This window comes from Polypterus senegalus, chromosome 11, assembly GCF_016835505.1.
Source record: "Polypterus senegalus isolate Bchr_013 chromosome 11, ASM1683550v1, whole genome shotgun sequence".
NCBI classification, from domain to species: domain Eukaryota; kingdom Metazoa; phylum Chordata; class Cladistia; order Polypteriformes; family Polypteridae; genus Polypterus; species Polypterus senegalus.
This window is the reverse complement of record NC_053164.1, coordinates 35073792-35093090: the sequence shown is the minus strand read 5'-3', so window position 1 is coordinate 35093090 and position 19299 is coordinate 35073792. Positions and strand designations below refer to the sequence as shown.

The following is a 19299-nucleotide window of genomic DNA, read 5'->3' as shown; positions in this document are numbered from 1 at the left end:
TGCAAATTTTGTAAGCGCACTGAAAAATTGCAAACATGAAAAAAAAATTAAGTATTGCTGCCAGTAAAGCCATCTGCAATTAAAATTGATTTTAACAATATTTTGCCCCTAAACTTTTAAACTATTTATATTTCCCCTCCCAAAATCTCAAAGGCAGTAGTTTTAGCTATTTCTACTTTAAACTGAAGCTCAGACACACTTCAGTTCATGAACGAACAGCAGGTGGCTGAGCTGGAGCACTACAGTAGGCAAAGCAGGGCATGAATGGAGACAGAGGCCTAGAGCAGGAAAAAGCCTTGGGTTAGCGACATTCAGTCTCATGGAAGATTGGTTAATAAAGCAAGCTCAGGTGCTCAGCAAGGCAACCAATCAACCATTGTTCCATAACAGCAGAAATGAAAAAGCAAATGCACCTTCATGGTGAACTGCTTACATTTTTTGTTTTGAAAACAGTGGGTTTTCAGTTTAATTTTCTACAAGTGAACAAACTTGCTATACACAATGCAACCCATGTACATGATTTACAGATGTAGCATGTTTCATCTGTAAACCTGGGGTAACCTAATTTGCTTATTTTCTAAAAAATCTCTTTTAATAATGCTGTTGGACAGGATACCATTGCTATGTGAGGACTACAGGCACTGATAATTTACTGTGACCGTATAGTACCCAAAACATGTAACACAAGTAGCTAGAAGCTGCAGAAAACTTATATCCAGTATTTTTTTTAAAAATACTTCAGTATTTGAAGAGATTTTAATACTCAAGTATCAACCGGTAATTAGTACAAGTGAAAATATATTCAAATACGCTATGGGCAAATAGAATTGTTCAATAATAATACTCTTTTTCATTTTCAATTTTCCTCATCAACAGCAGAGAGTATGTATGTATGTATGTATGTATGTGAATGAAGGCAATAAAAATACAAAAAGGTTTACTTTACATTTGCTGATTGGTTTAAGTAAAAAAATATATTAAGGAAAACACACACAAAACAATGCTGAAAAAATAAGAATGAATAAAAGATCCAGTAAGAGACGTAGGGACTTGTATCACTGGGATCAACACCCAGGGCTTGGAAAAAATAAAACGCAAAGATGGCTTTATGTGGTGCTTAAATTAACCTGCACTGTCCTAACTTATTATGAAGCAAAACCTGTAAAAAGATTACATATTATAGATTTAGAAGACAAAAACAAGTCTGCTAATTAAAGTTTATAATGTAAAGTCTCTATCCAAATAAATAAGTGTTTAACCATGTACTACTCCATAGAATAATTTAATAGCCTAACGAAAGTCTTTTTTTTTTTAAGGAGTAAAAGATAATGGGTTATAATAGATGTGATAAATAACAAAAACTGATAAATAATACATGGATTCACTTGTATAGCAAATACACAACATAAAAGAATTACTATTATCTATGAATGGATTCATTTATATAGCAAAAAAGTAATGCAATATTTATGGAAAAAACCCACTGCAAAAAAGCAAAAATGACCATGTGGTTACAGAGGGAGATAACACTGATGACCACATGAGATGGATAGGAGAGGTTCACTGAGCTTCTGTGCATACGTGCATTGCTTAGGAGACTGTGTATGCTGTAAACAGAGAAGTTATGCAAAGAAATGTTTTCTCTCTGTCTAACTAGCTTGCCCTCACCGAGTTTGTCAGAAGATGTGATAATATCAGCTGGGACGGACGAATCCAGGTCTGCGTCCATGATTCCCAGAGGGTCCAGCTGGGCTACATGATGCCCACGAATCTATCATCAATCCAAAAAGTGGTAAAGGGAGATGGGAAAACAAAGAATGACAAGATTGTGACAGAGGATGAAATTAAACAAAATGAAAGAAAAGAAAAAGAGAAGAGAAAAGGGAAGGGAAGGGAAGAACACCACATTAACACAAATAAGTCAATTCTCATTATTGCAAATATATTCCTCACCCACATTCGGAGACCCAACTGTTATTGGTGCATCATCAAAATTAACACAACTAATTCCAAGAGGATCGAGTTTTGCAATGTGGTGACCCCTCACCTAGGAGTAAAGCAACAATAAACCAATTGACATTTATATATAGGGAACTACTAATATAGTCTTTGCTTATGTGTTAAGAGAATGATATATATTTTTTTTTAATCCACAGTTTAAAACCAATAAGCCAAACTAAAAGACAAACATTTGTGAGAAACATAAGGTGTTAAATTAAGAGAAAGGGGAAAAAAAACACCTAAAAAGCCTTAAGTCCTTGGCAATTTTACTGCTGAACTTCCTTTCATATCACAAGTTCAGTGTCTAAATTAAGGTCATTGGGAAATACCACATAAATAATTTGGTTTTATTATAGTACCATTAATATATAAATATTTCAGTATTTATATACTGTAATGTACAACTTTTTCCAAAATGGCGCCAGCTGTCCTATGACCCTGCTGTGTGTAAGTGGGTTAGGAAGATTATTGGATGTCCAATTAGGAAGTTTGGAGTTGAAAACACATAAAACAGCACTGTTAGAGGAGCTGTGCTGAAGGAACGACAGTTTGAAGGTGGAGCTGCTAAAGAAAAGTTTAAAAAAAATTGTAAACATACATACACACATATATATATATATATATATATATACTGTATGTATATGTATATAAAAAAAACAAATCCTAAAACACTGAAATTATATGATTTAAGGTATAATTATACCAAATGGCTTCAGGTACAATGCCACCTAGCCCAATATAGGTGTTTTAAGTGTTAAGAAGATGTACCTGGAGACTCAAATAGAAATATCATAAAAACAAATCAATTAGCATGATTTTACTAATGTAATAAGTTTCTTTTCCTTTTGCTGAAAAGAAGACTTAAATAAAAACTGTGGCTAGTTCCCACTCACAGATCCAACAACATTTCTGCTTCCTCAAAGATCTTTATTTGAGATGAAAACACTCGCTTTACAGACTGATGGAACAAAAATATCTGTGCAACAATGCCTTTGTCTGAAACTGGGAATGGAGGCAGTTTTGTAGTGTATCTCAAGACTAAATGAGGCAGGCATGGGGATTAAATGATGTACCTCTCATTATGGCTGATATCAATTTCAGTGTAAGGTACATATTCAAAACGCTTAAAGATAACTTGATACTGTAAATTAAAATAACAGATCTGTAGAAAGAATACATAACAGTATAAATTAAATTATGCAGTGTTGAGCAGAAATCTTACAAATTAATTTAAAATATGAATAACGGCATACAAAACAAAAATAGAATCTTGTAAGACAAACAGTACCAAATAACTTTAATTTATACTATTACAATAAATCTAGACAATCAAGGATCATTGAAAAAGTATGGAAAAATATGACCCAGCACAGTAATCAAAGTTAGATCTGGGAACAACAGTAACAAAAAATGTTTAATGGGACTACTGTATTGATATAAATAACTATTAACCTAACTGGAATAATAAATAAAATGTTTTTTGACATCTGAATAACAGCAAAGCAGCACATTTGGTATTCTGTATTTTATAAAGTAATCTTTACATATGAGTTCACTGCAAAGACATCCTAATATTTAAAAAGGTCCTCATCTCCTTACATAATACCTCAGATTACTAATGTATTTTATAACTGTAATAATAATATTAATATTGATACCTGAAAGTGGAACTGCTCAGATACATATTGTTTGACCCCAAGTATCCAGCACAAACCTTGCAAAAGCTTCAACATACCTGATAAGCCCTGATGAGCGACTGCACTGCTAGGTGATCTTCTACCAGTTTCTCCACATTTGGCTGGGCATGCATCATGGACTGCACCTGTGCCATGGTGGATAGGCTTGTACCAAGAGGAAGTGGGCTCTGATAAGCAGTCCCTGGTGGGGCTCCAGCATTGGCATTGCGAAAAAAAATATCCCATGACTGCAAAATGAGTGACAGACATAAGATCATTAACTGCATTACAATTCAGAGACAGGAAAATAAAGAATGCAGCATATTATACTGCACTACAGTATATCACATTAACCAAGGTATAAATGAAGAAAAAAAAAAAAAACAAAGTAGGTGGTACTTCTGAGTCATTCTGTGCATATGACATGAGCATGTCACTGCATATTTGACATAGCTATGTACTGAGCATTTAAATGAAAAACAAAAAAACACAAAGGAGATGAATGCACTGCATATTAACAACCTGTGCCTACTACCTACCATGTAGTGCTAATAATAAAATTAATAAAAGATCTAAGAATGGCTGGAAAAGTGGAAAAGGCACAATAAGGCTGTTGTCCAATAATGCATTTCTTTATATACTGTCAAATTAGCCAAAACAATAAGGCTTGAATACCCAAATTAAAAATGGCTAAATATTCAAATATATTCAAACTATATAGAATATATAGTAATTTTGTTATATGTACATATATTCAAACTTGGTACTGTACAAGGAAGTCAGGAGTAGCAGAAAAGTATGTGAGGGTGGTACAGGAAACATATAAGGACAGTCAGACTGTGGTGGGGTTAGCGGTAGGACTAACAGCATGGTTCAAGGTGAGAATGGGATTACATCAAGGATAGGCTACAAGCCCTTTCCTTTCTGCAACAGTGAAGGACTGGTTAACAGATGAGGTCAGACAGGAGTCTCCATGGGCTACGATGTTCATGGATGACATTGTGATCTGTAGTGAGAGTACACAGCAGGTTGAGGTGAACCTGGAGATGTTGTATACACTAGGAAAGAGGAGGAATGAAAGTCAATAGGAGTAAGACAGAGTACATGTGTGTAAATTAGAGGGAAGGTGGTGGAAGGATGCAAATATAAGAAAAACTGGTGAAGGTAGAAAAAATTTAAATACTTGGGGTCAGTCAATGGTACGAAGCAACAGAGAGTGTGGCAAAAAAGAGAATAAGAAAGTGCAGGCAGGGTGGACTGGGCAGAGAAGAGGGACAGAAATGATTTGTGATAGAAGAGTATCTACAAGAGTGAAAGGGAAGGTCAATAAAAAGGTAGCGAGACCAACTATGTTAAATGGTTTGAAGATGGTGGCACTGACGAAAAGACAGGAGGCAGGGCTGGAAGTGGTGGAGTTGAAGAGCTACGATTTTCTCTCAGAGTAACAGGGGTAGACAGGAATAGGAATGAGTATATTAGTGGGAAAACACAGGTATGACCGACAAAGTGAGAGAGGTTAGTTTGAGATGGCCTGGGTATGTGCAGAGCAGGGATGATGGGTACACCAGGAAAAGAATGCTGAGAATGGAACCACCAGGCAGAAAATGACAGGGATAGGTGGAGACTGATGATACGCTCTGATGATCCTTAAATGGAAGCAGCTGAAAGAGGAAGGAAGAGGATTCAAATGGATTCAAATATACTCAAACTAAGGTTAATGGTCCTGAGAGTTACACGTACGTTTGTATGTGCTATGTTTATACTTATTAAAAAAACTATAACTACAATTGCTACTAAGTATTTAACTTTTACTTATTGCTATTTATTTTCAATTTATTATATAAACGTTTTATAAAAACATTATTTTCCTTAAAATATTTACAAGTAATTAATTTCTGAAATGCATCTCTAAAAATTTTATACACCTGTTTTTTAGTAAAATGCTCCACTTTACATTTTTTTTTTTAATAAACACAGTCCCAACTAATCAATTCATTACTAAAATAATCATCAGTTGCAGCCCTAATGCACCCAATGTAACATTAGGTGAATTTGGTACAACATGTCACCATTTAGAGCAGCACGGTGACGCAGTGGTAGCGCTGCTGCCTCGTAGTCAGGAGACCCCAGGTTTGCTTTTCTGCGTGGCTTTCCTCCGGTTGCTCTAGTTTCCTCCCACAGTCCAAAGACATGCAGGTTAGGTGTATTGGCGATCCTAAATTGTCCCTAGTGTGTTCTTGGTGAGTGTGTATGTGCCCTGCGGTGGGCTGGCGCCCTGCCCAGGGCTTGTTTCCTGCCTTGCGCCCTGTGTTGGCTGGGATTGGCTCCGGCAGACCCCCCGTGACCCTGTAGTTAGAATATAGCGGGTTGGATAATGGATGGATGTTACCATTTAAATATGCAAAATTAAAATAAAGTTTCAAATTTTTTTACTCAACTTAATATTTGAGGTCATGGAACACTACAGGATTGTTCAACTTGCGTCCAAAACTAGCCCTCGGTGGACGTCAGTTAATTGGATGTATCAGAAGTAATATAAAACTAACTGAGCACTTTTGTGTATGCAATATTTATTATGTTTTCACTTTGGGTTAATATTATTAGTTCACAAGTGCTCCTTACTCTTGAACATGCTACATGAGATTGCTGTATATCAGTTCTTGCATTTGCTAGTGACTGACCTTGGCTTTTGTTGGTCACTGGGGGGAAAAAAGAATTTTACAGGAAACATTTTGAATTCAAACAAGTAATTACTGGGAATATAATGAGAATTTGGGATATGTATATAACTTCACACATCCTGCAAAAAAGTGGGCTTCACTAAACATTGAATGCAATGCTGATCTGTACATTTGTATGTTACAAAGTTTTGGAAGGTTTAGATCAAAAGCAATATAAATGGAATTGAGGTTTACTTTAATAACTTTAACTTATTATTATAACAACATTTTAAGCACTATACAGAAAAAAAACAAGTGAAAAGAAATAATTTTGTTAACTTTGTACAATGTTCCAGTACTTGTATACAATGTTCTAGTACTTGAAGTGAATCCTAATCATTGGAGGCACTCAGTTTAGTTAGTATCTTGCACCTTCTTAGCTTTCATTATTACTTTTACAGGACAAGATATTAGCAAATTTGGGGGGTTTGGTCGTAGCACTGCACTACACTAACATTTGAACGGGGGAGTGTGGGCAGGGGATATAGAAGCCCACTAAAACCTACCACAACGTTCAACTCCTGTATGTGTTCCCCGTGGGGGATTCCATTACTGAGCTACAGAAGTAATTAAAGTTACCATGGCATGCTGTTGACCCATCCTTGTGCTGCATTTTATTGTAATAAAATTATATTTTATTATCATTATTATTGCCTAATTTTTATATATTTTTTCTTTCTTCATCTTGTAAAGCACTTTGAGCTACATCATTTGTATGAAAACGTGCTACACAAATAAATGTTGTTGTATATTGGACGTGAAGTGTGCTGATATGCAATACTAGCAGTTCTCGGTTTCTGCTTTGTGAATTGGACTTTAACAGCACGTTGCAGTCTGACCTCGAAAGGGACAACCCAATTCTCTGCAATACAAGCTAACCCCCAGAACTGTTAATTTTTTAAAATGTATGTAAATGGTGATCGTGCAGACCCACTTTGACAATCACGCTCGTTTCACTGAGGGGGACCATCCCACACCCCCTGCTCAGAAGACAGATCACAGTAAATTCACCCCCTCGTCACAGTTAACTTCATAACCCAGCCACAGTTGATGCACATGTGTTTCCTCATGCCGGTCCCAAGCAAGGATTAATGGGGAGGATTGTGTCAGGAAGGCCATCCAGAATAAAATCTTGCCAGATCAATATACGGACAATGATACAGATTTCCATACTGGATGAGTCGAGGCCCAGGTTAACAATGGCCACCAATAGTACTGTTAGTCAAAAGGGTGCTGGTGGAAATTGGGCTACTGTTGGCCAAAGAAGAAGAAGAAGAGGGGGAGAGGAGGAAGGTAAAGAGAGTGAAACTGAGGGTAGGAACTTTGAATGTTGGCAGTATGACTGGTAAGGGGAGTGTGTTAGCTGATGTAATGTAGGGAAGGAAGGTTGATATATTGTGCATGCTTGAGATTAAATGGAAGGGTAGTAAGGCCAGGCCAGATCGGAGGTGGATTCAAATTGTTCTATCAGGGTGTAGATGGGAGGAGAAATGGGGTAGGGGTTATTCTGATGGAACAGTATATCAAGCGTGTTTTAGAGGTGAAAAGAGGATTATGAAGCTGGAAATTGAAGGTGTGATGATGAATGTTGTTAGTGTGTATGCACTGCAAGTTGTGTGTGAAATGGATCTTCTGGGGTAAGTTGGATAAAGTGATGGACAGTGTACGCAAGGGACAGAGAGTGGTGACTGGAGCAGATTTCCAAAGACATGCTGGTGAAGGGAACAGAGGGGATGAGGAGGTGATGGATGGATAGGTATGGTGTCAAGGAGGGGAATGAAGAAAGTCAGAGGATTTTGCGAAAAGGATGGACATGGTGGAGGTGAATATGTATTTTAAGAAGAGGGAGGAACACTAGGTGACGTAAAAGAGTGGAGGAAAATACACACAGATAGATTATATCCTATGAAGGAGGGTTAATCTGAAGGAGTTTGAAGACTACAAATTGGTGGCAGGGAAAAGTGTAGTTAGGCAACACAGGATGGTGGTCTGTAGGATTATGTTGGAGATAAAGAATAGGAGAGTGAGGGCAGAGCCAAGGGTCAAATGGTGAAAGTTGAAAAAGAAAGACATCAAAGGTTGAGTTCAAGGAGGAGATAAGTTGGGCACTGGGTGGTAGTGAAGAGCTGCCAGATAGCTCGGCAACTACAGCAGAAGTAGTAAGGGTGACAGCAAGAAGGGTGCTTGGCGTCACATCTGGACACAGGAAGAAGGAAAAGGAAGCCTGGTGGTGGTATGGGGAAATACAGGAGAGTATACAGAGAAAGAGGTTTGCGAAGAAGTGGGATAGTCAGAGAAATGCAGACAAGAGTACAAAGAGATAAGGTGTAAGGTGAAGAGAGAGGTGGTAAAGGCTAAAGAAAAGGCGTATGAGTAGTTGTATAAGAGGCTGGATACTAAGGAGGGAGAAAGGGCCATGGCTAGACAGAGGGACCAAGCTGAGAAAGATGTGTAGCAGGTTAGGGTTAAAAAGGATAAATATGGAAACATACAGTGGTGTGAAAAACTATTTGCCCCCTTCCTGATTTCTTATTCTTTTGCATGTTTGTCACACAAAATGTTTCTGATTATCAAACACATTTAACCATTAGTCAAATATAACACAAGTAAACACAAAATGCATTTTTTAAATGATGGTTTTTATTATTTAGGTTGAAAAAAATCCAAACCTACATGGCCCTGTGTGAAAACGTAATTGCCCCCTGAACCTAATAACTGGTTGGGCCACCCTTAGCAGCAATAACTGCAATCAAGCGTTTGCGATAACTTGCAATGAGTCTTTTACAGCGCTCTGGAGGAATTTTGGCCCACTCATCTTTGCAGAATTGTTGTAATTCAGCTTTATTTGAGGGTTTTCTAGCATGAACCGCCTTTTTAAGGTCATGCCATAGCATCTCAATTGGATTCAGGTCAGGACTTTGACTAGGCCACTCCAAAGTCTTCATTTTGTTTTTCTTCAGCCATTCAGAGGTGGATTTGCTGGTGTGGTTTGGGTCATTGTCCTGTTGCAGCACCCAAGATCGCTTTAGCTCGAGTTGACGAACAGATGGCCGGACATTCTCCTTCAGGATTTTTTGGTAGACAGTAGAATTCATGGTTCCAACTATCACAGCAAGCCTTCCAGGTCCTGAAGCAGCAAAACAACCCCAGACCATCACACTACCACCACCATATTTTACTGTTGGTATAATGTTCTTGTTCTGAAATGCTGTGTTCCTTTTACGCCAGATGTAACGGGACATTTGCCTTCCAAAAAGTTCAACTTTTGTCTCATCAGTCCACAAGGTATTTTCCCAAAAGTCTTGGCAATCATTGAGATGTTTCTTAGCAAAATTGAGACGAGCCCTAATGTTCTTTTTGCTTAACAGTGGTTTGCGTCTTGGAAATCTGCCATGCAGGCCGTTTTTGCCCAGTCTCTTTCTTATGGTGGAATCGTGAACACTGACCTTAATTGAGGCAAGTGAGCCCTGCAGTTCTTTAGACGTTGTCCTGGGGTCTTTTGTGACCTCTCAGATGAGTCGTCTCTGCGTTCTTGGGGTAATTTTGGTCGCCCGGCCACTCCTGGGAATGTTCACCACTGTTGTGGATAATGGCTCTCACTGTGGTTCGCTGGAGTCGCAAAGCTTTAGAAATGGCTTTATAACCTTTACCAGACTGATAGATCTCAATTACTTCTGTTCTCATTTGTTCCTGAATTTCTTTGGATCTTGGCATGATGTCTAGCTTTTGAGGTACTTTTGGTCTACTTCTCTGTGTCAGGCAGCTCCTATTTAAGTGATTTCTTGATTGAAACAGGTGTGGCAGTAATCAGGCCTGGGGGTGGCTACGGAAATTGAACTCAGGTGTGATACACCACAGTTAGGTTATTTTTTAACAAGGGAGCAATTAGGTTTGGATTTTTTTTTCTCCCTAAATAATAAAAACCATCATTTAAAAACTGCATTTTGTGTTTACTTGTGTTATATTTGACTAATGATTAAATGTGTTTGATGATCAGAAACATTTTGTGTGACAAACATGCAAAAGCATAAGAAATCAGGAAGGGGGCAAATAATTATTCACACCACTGTACAAGTGAGGAGGGTGTGTTGAGCAGATGGAAAGACTACTTTGAGAGGCGGATGAATGAAGTTAATGATAGAGAAGGTTGGATGATCTGGCAATGAATCAGGAAGTGCAATGGATTAGCAAGGAGGAATTAAGGACAGCTATGAAGAGGATGAAAAATGGAAACTACAGGGGGATAAAACTGATGAGCTACAGCATGAAGTTATGGGAAAGAGTAGTGGAAGCTAGGTTAAGAAGTCAGGTGATGATTAGTGAGCAGCAGTATGGTTTCATGCCAGGAAACAGCACCACAGATACAATGTTTGCTCTAAGGGTGTTGATTGAGAAGTATAGAGAAGGCCAGAAGCAGCTGCATTGCATCTTTGTGGACCTGGAGAAAGCATATGACGGGGTGCCTATAGAGGAGTTGTGGTATTGTATGAGAAAATCAGGATAGGTACAGAAGTATAAAAGAGTTGTACAGGATATGTACAAGGAAAGTGTGACAGTGGTGAGGTCTGCGGTAGGAATGAGAAATGCATTCAACTTGGAGGTGGAATTACATCAGGGATCGGTTCTGAGCCCTTTCTTATTTGCAATAGGGATGGACAGGCTGACAAACGAGATTAGACAGGAGTACCTGTGGACTAGGTTTACTGATGATACTGTGATCTGTAATGAGAGTAGGGAGCAGGTTATAGTGACCTTGGAGAGATATGCTCTACAGAGGAGAGGAATGAATGTACGAAGGTCAGTAGGAACAAGACAGAATACATGTGTGTGAATGAGAGGGAGGTCAGTGGAATGGTGAGGATGCAGGTAGTAGAGCTGGCGAAGGTGGAGGACTTTAAATACTTGGGATCAATAGTACAGAGTAATGAGGATTGTGGAAGAGAGGTGAAAAAGACTGCCTACAGGATGGAATGGGTGGAAAAGAGTGTCAGGAGTGATTTGTGACAGATGGGTATCAGCAAGAGTGAAAGGGAAGATCTACAGGACGATAGTGAGAAGAGCGATTTTATATGGGTTGGAGAAGGTGGCACTGACCAAAAAACAGGAGGAAGAGTTAAAGATGTTAAGATTTGCGCTGGGTATGACGTGGATGAACAGAACTAGAAATGAGTACATTAGAGGGTCAGCTCAGGTTGGACGGTTTGGAGACAAACTCAGAGAGGAGATATTGCATTGGTTTAGACATGTGCAGAGGAGAGATGCTGGGTATACTGGGAAAAGGGTGCTAATGATAGAGCTGCCTGGCAAAAGGAAAAGAGGAAGGCCTACCAGAAAGTTTACAGATGTGGAGAGAAAGAGGACATGCAGGTGATGGGTGTAACAGAACAAGTTACAGAGGACAAAAAGATATGGAAAAATATGATCTGCTGTGGCAACTCCTAACGGGAACAGACAAAAGAATATGATAATCACAGCTAACTTCATGTTTGGGCTAAAAGCAGTAGTCGTCTCACTGATGATGAACAAAAAAAAATTGAACGGAATTGCAAGAATAAATTATTTAGAACACAAAACGCAGTATCAACAGCTCCTAATTTATGGCAGCCTCTACTGAAAATTCCCCTCCCCAGACAGTGGAAACATCTTCAAATGTAATGTGTGTTTACAAATGGATGCAAAGAAATGAAAGTCCCTGCCGGAGTAGAAAACTATATATATCTCGGTAAAATACTCCAGTACTGTGCAGAGAGAACAAAGCAGTGAGTGCAGCAGTGAATTTCACTGCACATCAACTACAAACGAAAGGCTTATTCTGAGTCTAGTGTGAAGTCAGGAGCGGGTTGGAAAAGCAAAGTTCCAGAGTAATTGACTTCAATTGGCTTTTGTACAATGAAGAGGAAGAAGTGATGATGTGCAAGTACTGCTGCAGAAAGCCTAATTTAGAAAGTAAAACAGGTTTTGAGACTGGCTCGCATAGTTTCAGACATGAAAGTCTAATAGCATTCTTCAGAACAAACAACATGAAGTATGCCATGACATCATGTTGGCTGCAAGCGAATGTGCCAAAGAATGTGCAGTGGTAAAAAGTTTCCAGACACAAAAAAAGAAGAATCATGATGCAAAAAATATATGAACCTTCAGTAAAATAATTACAACACAATACATAGCAAAGGGATAACTGACTTCTCACAAAAATGAAACCACTTATTTTGCTGCAAAAGAAAAACGGTCTGGACATTTCCGCAACATACCACAATGATGTTCATTTGGCTGAACTAATTTCAAACATTGATGCAGACTTAATGGAAAAAGAAGCTAGTAAAATGAATGCAAATACATATCAGTCATGGCTGATAGTTCAAACATGAGTAAAAGTGAAGCCATCTATGTCAGATATTTAATGCAATGCCATTAAACCAAACTTCTCTATTACAGAATTATCATATGCTCATAATGATGGTGTGACTGACTGCATTCATTCATCAACGGCAAACTTTCGATTAAATAAATGGGAAAAGGTTTCTGCGCTGTGGCCGCTAATGTGAACATGGGACAAACAGCTATCGTTGCAAAATTGAGAGTGGACTATCCCATACTGATTGAGATTCACTGTATGGCTCATAGCCTAGAATTGGCACTTCTTGGGCATCTTGAAAAATATCCAAATTTTGAGTCTTATGAATAATACCCTGTACTTGAATTGGAAGATCTTCCATTTCAGCACAAAGACCCACAGAAAACTGAAGACAGTTTGTGAAGAAGTTGAAGCTAGGTTGTACAAACCAAAGTCTCACATCAGACACATTAGGGCTCTCCAGGTCTTCTAGAGAGTAGAGGGTGATCTTGTGAGCCAAGCTGGGTAGTATGCAGCTGTTGCCATTGACATGGAGAACCTGGGAGAAAACAATGACGATATTGCTGGCAAAGGGGAAAAGGTCTCCAAAACTGTGAAGAACATGAACTTAATTGTCATTTCCTGGGTACTAGTAAGTCAGACGAAGCAGAAAGCTAACCTCATTCTACCTAGTGCTGTGTCTGCAATTGAGAGCTGTTTGACCAGTCTTAAAGACATGCGAAACTGACCCTCTCCCAGATGGTATGTTGGATATTTTCATCACATAGGTCTGGAAAAACAATCCGTGGTGTTCCTACGACAGTTTTTCAGGGCATTGACATATTATGAACACAAGGCAGCCTGACAGACATTAAACTACATATTGATATTTCATGTACAGCTTGTGAGAAACATCTTCATGCCAAGTTTGTTAACTCCAAGCAGGTTGTCAAAGACCAAACCATATAAGCTGTGATGTCATCATTGATAATTACGAATGCTCTAGTCAGGTTTTTTAAGGCCACTAATGATCACCAATTTTATGTTAATTGGTCGGTCAGTTCCACTATCGATTGTTATTTTTTTCCTTTATCCCTTTAAAAAACGTTTTACACTAGTCTCCTTCATAACCAGACAAAGAGAAGTGTTATGCCCTACATTAAAGTGCATTTCTATAATTAAACTATAGACCACTGGTATTAATTATTCATTTTTTATTAACAAAATTAATTTCTGTAGTCTTATTGTTCAGTGACCATAAAATATTAAAACAAATAAAAATCAATATTTTATCTAATCAAACATGTACAAAAATATTTATCTGTAATACATATGGCATAAAAGAAAACAAAACACTTCACATTAATTACAAGTTGTCCTACTGTTTACAGAAAAAAAACAATGTACCTACCTGAAACAAGGCTTAAATAAAAAAATATATAGTTTTCACCATTTCTCCAACAACAAATAAATGTGCTATATATTCTCACACAATCAATTAATGGATATTGGCAATTAAACACTGCTTAAATGTAAATACAATCGTGCAAAAAGTTTTGAGAATGACAAGTATTGGTTTTCACAAAGTTTGCTGCTTCAGTAATGAAGTATAATTACAAGCATTTCATAAGTTTCAAAGGCTTTTATTGACAATTTCATTAAGTTTATGCAAAGAGTCAATATTTGCAATGTTGGTCCTTCTTTCTTTTTCAAGACCTCTGCAAATCACCCAGGCAAATCCTGACTGATGGCAGCCCACTGCTGTATAATCAATGCTTGAAGTTTATGACAATTTGAGGGTTTTTGTTTGTCCACTTGCCTTGTGAGGATTGACCACAAGTTCTCAATGGGATTAAGGTCAGGGGAGTTTCCTGGCCATGGACCCATAATTTTGGCATTTTTCCCCCGAGCCACTTAGTTATCACTTTTGCTTTAAGGCCCTGTGCTCCATCATGCTGGAAAAGGCATTGTTCGTCACCAAACTGTTCTCGGATGGTTGGGAGAAGTTGCTCTCGGAGGATGCTTTGGCCCCATTCTTTATTCATGGCTGTGTTCTTAGGCAAAACTGTGATCCCTTGGCTGAGAAGTAACCCCATACATGAAAGGCCCGAGGATGCTTTACTGCTGGCATGACACAGGACTGATGATAGCACTCACCTTTTCTTCTCCGGACAATCTTTTTTCCGGATGCCCTCAAACAATCGGAAAGGGGATTCATCATAGAAAATAACTTTATCCCAGTCCTCAGCAGTCCAATCTCTGTACCTTTTGCAGGATATCAGTCTCTCCCTGGTGTTTTTCTTGAAGAGACGTGGCTTCTTTGCTGCTCTTCATGACACCAGGCCATCCTTTAAAAGTCTTCGCCTCACTGTGTATGCAGATGCACTTACACCTACCTGCTCTGCATTCCTGAGCAAGCTCTGCACTGGTGGTGCCCCGATCCCACGGCTGAATCAACATTAGGTGATGGCCCTGGCACTTGCTGGACTTTCTTGGGCGCCCTGAAGCCTTCTTCACAATAATTGAACCTCTCTCCCTGAAGTTCTTTTATGGCAAAGAGGGATTTTGCAAATAACTGCAATTCATCTGATCACTCTTCATAACATTCTGGAGTATATGCAAATTGGCATCATAAAAAGTGAGGCAGAAAACTTTGTGAAAATTAATATTTGTGTCATTCTCAAAACGTTTGGCCACGACTGCACTTATAGGTTTAAATCAATTGAAATTATTAATTGCACTACAGTTTTTTTTTTGCTGTTAACATATATGTTTTCTGTTTTTATATGGATGTGTTTTTTTCTTCAGTGTATCAGCTAGATATTCAGAATCATTATCTTACCATTTTAATTATGCAATACTTATTTCTTATCAAAACGTATGCTGTATGACACACAGCAACAAATAGTAAACACACTTCAAATCTTAAAAAAAAAAAAAGCCTTTTGTTCACCAAGCAGCAATTTCAAATTCATCATCTTCTTTTTTTCTAATTTAAAGTGTAAGCTTTTGTATTTTAAGCAAGCTCACTGTCCAGACTCCAGTGGTATCTCTTTTAATTGAAATGACAAAATAAAAAGGTCTAATTTCCTTAAAGTAGCTTATTGTGCCTTTTGTCTATTGGCAGAGGACGACATTTTGGATTACTATTTCTTCAGTTTATTACTCCATTTTCTTTAATGTAAAGGCTAAAAGTCCAATTGCCTCTCGTTCACGGTTTACACTGCAGAAGTCTATTGTGCTGGTTGTACTGTAACACCTTGCGTAAAGGAGCACTGCAACTAAATTACAGTAAAGCTTAAAAAAGCTGGAGTTGAAAATATTGGTTTTTGCGATTGCCATTTTTACTAATCACCAATCAAGTCTTTATTTATTGAAAATCAGCTGATTCCAATTGGCGGCCAACTGATTTGAGCATCGCTACTGACAATATTCATTTCATGACAGGTGGCCTGATGACAGGAGAGAATTTTAACTGCTATACGGCAACAGACAGCTGAAGGTTCTAACTAAATGATTCAGTGAAAAGCTGTCTCAAGCTGGGTGTCAGTTTGTAGAAATACCTGTTGGATACACTTGAAGAGATGAGCAGTAATTAAAAGGTTGTTAAAATTTAGGATAATAAAGAATTTTCATTACATGTTTAATTTTGAACTGTTCGTTCATTGGGTCTCTGAATACATAGGTCCTATTGAGAGTTTAGTTAATTTAATTTTTTGAAAACTGTGTTTTTGTTAAGGAAATTTTGAATACAGATTGCATGTGCATTAATAATACATCTTATTGTAAATTATAACTAACATTTTGTTTAATCAATCTATATCACTGAGACAGATACATAAAAACCTTGATTATCCGTCAGTCTGCATTAACCATGAGGGTAAAAACCTTGATTATCCATCAGACTCCATTTACAAAATGGCAAAAATATTTCCAGTATTGCTTCAATTTACAGAGTAGGAAGAACGACGAACGGTATAAAGTGTGATGCAAGTGAAAAATGTGTGGAAAATGGAAACCACTGACAGCAATGTTATTCTGTATTAATGTTAATGTTATTCTGTACGGTTATTTTCTTTTTTAAATCCTGTTATATTTTATTAATATATTGTGATGTGCTATATTGGAGCAGAAAGGGTGGAACAAATGCTGTAAGTGATGGGACTGGGTGAAGGGCTTCTGTTCTGTAAGGATTTTACACACCACTTGGGAGATAAGTGACAGGAGAAATTAAGAGAAAAAGGAAGGTACAGGGTAAAGAAGTTTTGAGTAGGGAGTCAGAAGACAATAAGCAGGAGTGCTTGCAATATAGAGAAAAAAAGAATGTAAGTGACAGGAGATAAACTGATTGGTAGGAAAAGTTTTTTTTTAATTGTTTTGGAGGTGTGCTCCATAACCCAGATAGCGGCGTATAAGACAGGGCACCTTTTGATATGGAAGAAAGACTCCAAGTAAAACGTAGAAAATTCCAGTTACCTCTGAGTTTTATTTGCTTATGACACTGGTCGTTACAATATTATATGAATTCATTAATTTAGTTAAAACTATATTGTATCTTGTTAAGTTTGTTTTGTTAATAAATAAGACCCTTTCGCTAAACTGATCTACTGTCTATCATTTTTGAAATAGCTGTCCTGTTATCTGTCTTTTCTGTTATTCTTCACGGCCTGACCCCTGACAGATAATCAAGGTTTTACTCTACTCTTTAAAAACTGAAACAGTCAACATGAGGTTCAATATAGTGATAAATGTGGAATCGCATCAATACAGAAAAAAAATACAGTTTTTAGCTATAATACCCAGCTCTATACATAATGGTCAAAAGGTTGCCAAGTAACATTAAAATGTTACTAGCCAGTGCCGAGTCGGTCTTTAGTGTCACCAGAGATAGCTGCCACATGAAGATTCTGAAATTTAGAAAGTGACAGAACAAAGTCAGACAGTGATTTTCAGTAAATAAAAATAACTTTTTACTGTTTGAAATTTATTCAAATCTACTGCATATTAAGTCTGTGTTAATTTTTGCATTTCATGGAAACTCTTTTTCTATAACCTTTTTGCTTTGGATGAGTCAATTTTAAAATTACCTTAATAATATGAACAAATACTACTATTGGTGATGTACTGTACTACCAAGAAACGCAGATATATTGTGCCTATGTGTTAAAAACTCAGATTCAACTGTATGATTATATTGATGGATGTCATTCATTTCAGTTCTTTTGCATTTGAGGACCTGAGATCCAAATGTTACACTAATTATTAAATAAATGAATGAACAAAGCAAAAGTGGGCAAAATTTTGGAGATGATGTTTTCAAATCATCTATCTAAATCATATACTGCAACCCATCACTAAAGCAGAGATTTCTGTGAGCTATGAAAGGAAAGAAGAAAAAATAAAACAACTAGCTGACACTTTCAGTTTAAATGACTTGAAAACAGCTTTAGCAAGTTTGACAACACTGGGGATAAAATGTTACACAACATTTGTCAAAATAATAGTATGACAAATCCTTTCATGCAGAGATTTAAAAAACAATTTAACTTCTGCCGTCGACATGAAAGCTAAAGATCATCAAAATTCCCTAATGGAGACAGACAATTAAAAGAATATTGAGATTATGTCAAAGGGCTATAAATGACAGCAATAAAGCTATCATGAAAGCATTTCAAACTGTTTATTTTATGGCAAAAGGAGATATTCCTCATTTAAAGTGAAAATGTTTTTTGAAGTATGTTTTTTTTCCAAGTAGTGGTGTGCCAGGAACACTCTCCCTACTGGAGGTACTGCTTCAAACCGACCACTGTAATATTTAAGATGCATTATGTACTCAGTTTAAAACGTAGGAGTGCAAGGTTAGATCTGTGCTTGCTTATATGAAAACAGTCATCACTGTCAAAAGAAAGTTGTGTCTATACATCTGTCCTGTAAAGGGAATAATGGCAGAATTTATCTTCCGGACAGAAAAACACTGAGTTAATATGTGGGACGGCAGAGACAATGGTCCAAGAAGTTAAGGGGTATTCTAAATGAGAAGAATGCACTTATTGGAAAAGTAATTGGGTTTGGAACTAGTGACATAGCATTGGTAAATTTTATTCATTTCAATTTTAAATCAAGAAATTAATCCACAGAGTAATGGCAAATCCACATCAACAACAATATGTAAAACAATATGTAAAGCATGGTGATATGCTGCATTTTAATTAGCACATGCAAGTAAGAATTTCAGTGATAATGCTGACCCTGTAAATTTCATTTTGCAGAGTGATTCTGTTGACAATAGCATTGGCGATGCATCCGATAACATTTTTCTCAGACTGAGTATGACTACTGATACTAATATTTTAGTATTTGCCAATGCTGATACCACTATAGTGAGACTAAAGGCTGGAAGATACTGTTGGTTTATTATGACTATTAATTGTCAAGTTCACCATTAACATCAAATATAAGAAAGATCATTTAGAATAAAATTTAAAATTAAACAAATAATTCTAATACATTACCTAGAATTGATTACGGCACATTTTTAAAATGGCTCAAGTTTTACAGAAGAAATAAA

At 37.3% G+C, this 19299-nt stretch overlaps 1 protein-coding gene across 3 annotated transcripts in view; it reads right to left on the bottom strand.

Annotated features, from left to right (window-relative positions):
* ogdhb (oxoglutarate dehydrogenase b) overlaps positions 1-19299 on the bottom strand; it is a 112588-nt gene that overhangs the window by 53605 nt on the left and 39684 nt on the right. For 2 of the 3 annotated variants that reach the window (XM_039768348.1, XM_039768349.1), the window contains exons 3-4: positions 3737-3925; positions 1669-1771 (exon numbers count right to left, since the gene is read on the bottom strand). In XM_039768348.1, coding sequence (XP_039624282.1) covers positions 1669-1771; positions 3737-3925 — 292 coding nt within the window. Of the gene's footprint in view, positions 1-1668; positions 1772-1953; positions 2048-3736; positions 3926-19299 lie in introns of all 3 variants that reach the window. The other variant, XM_039768350.1, reaches the window with a different exon arrangement.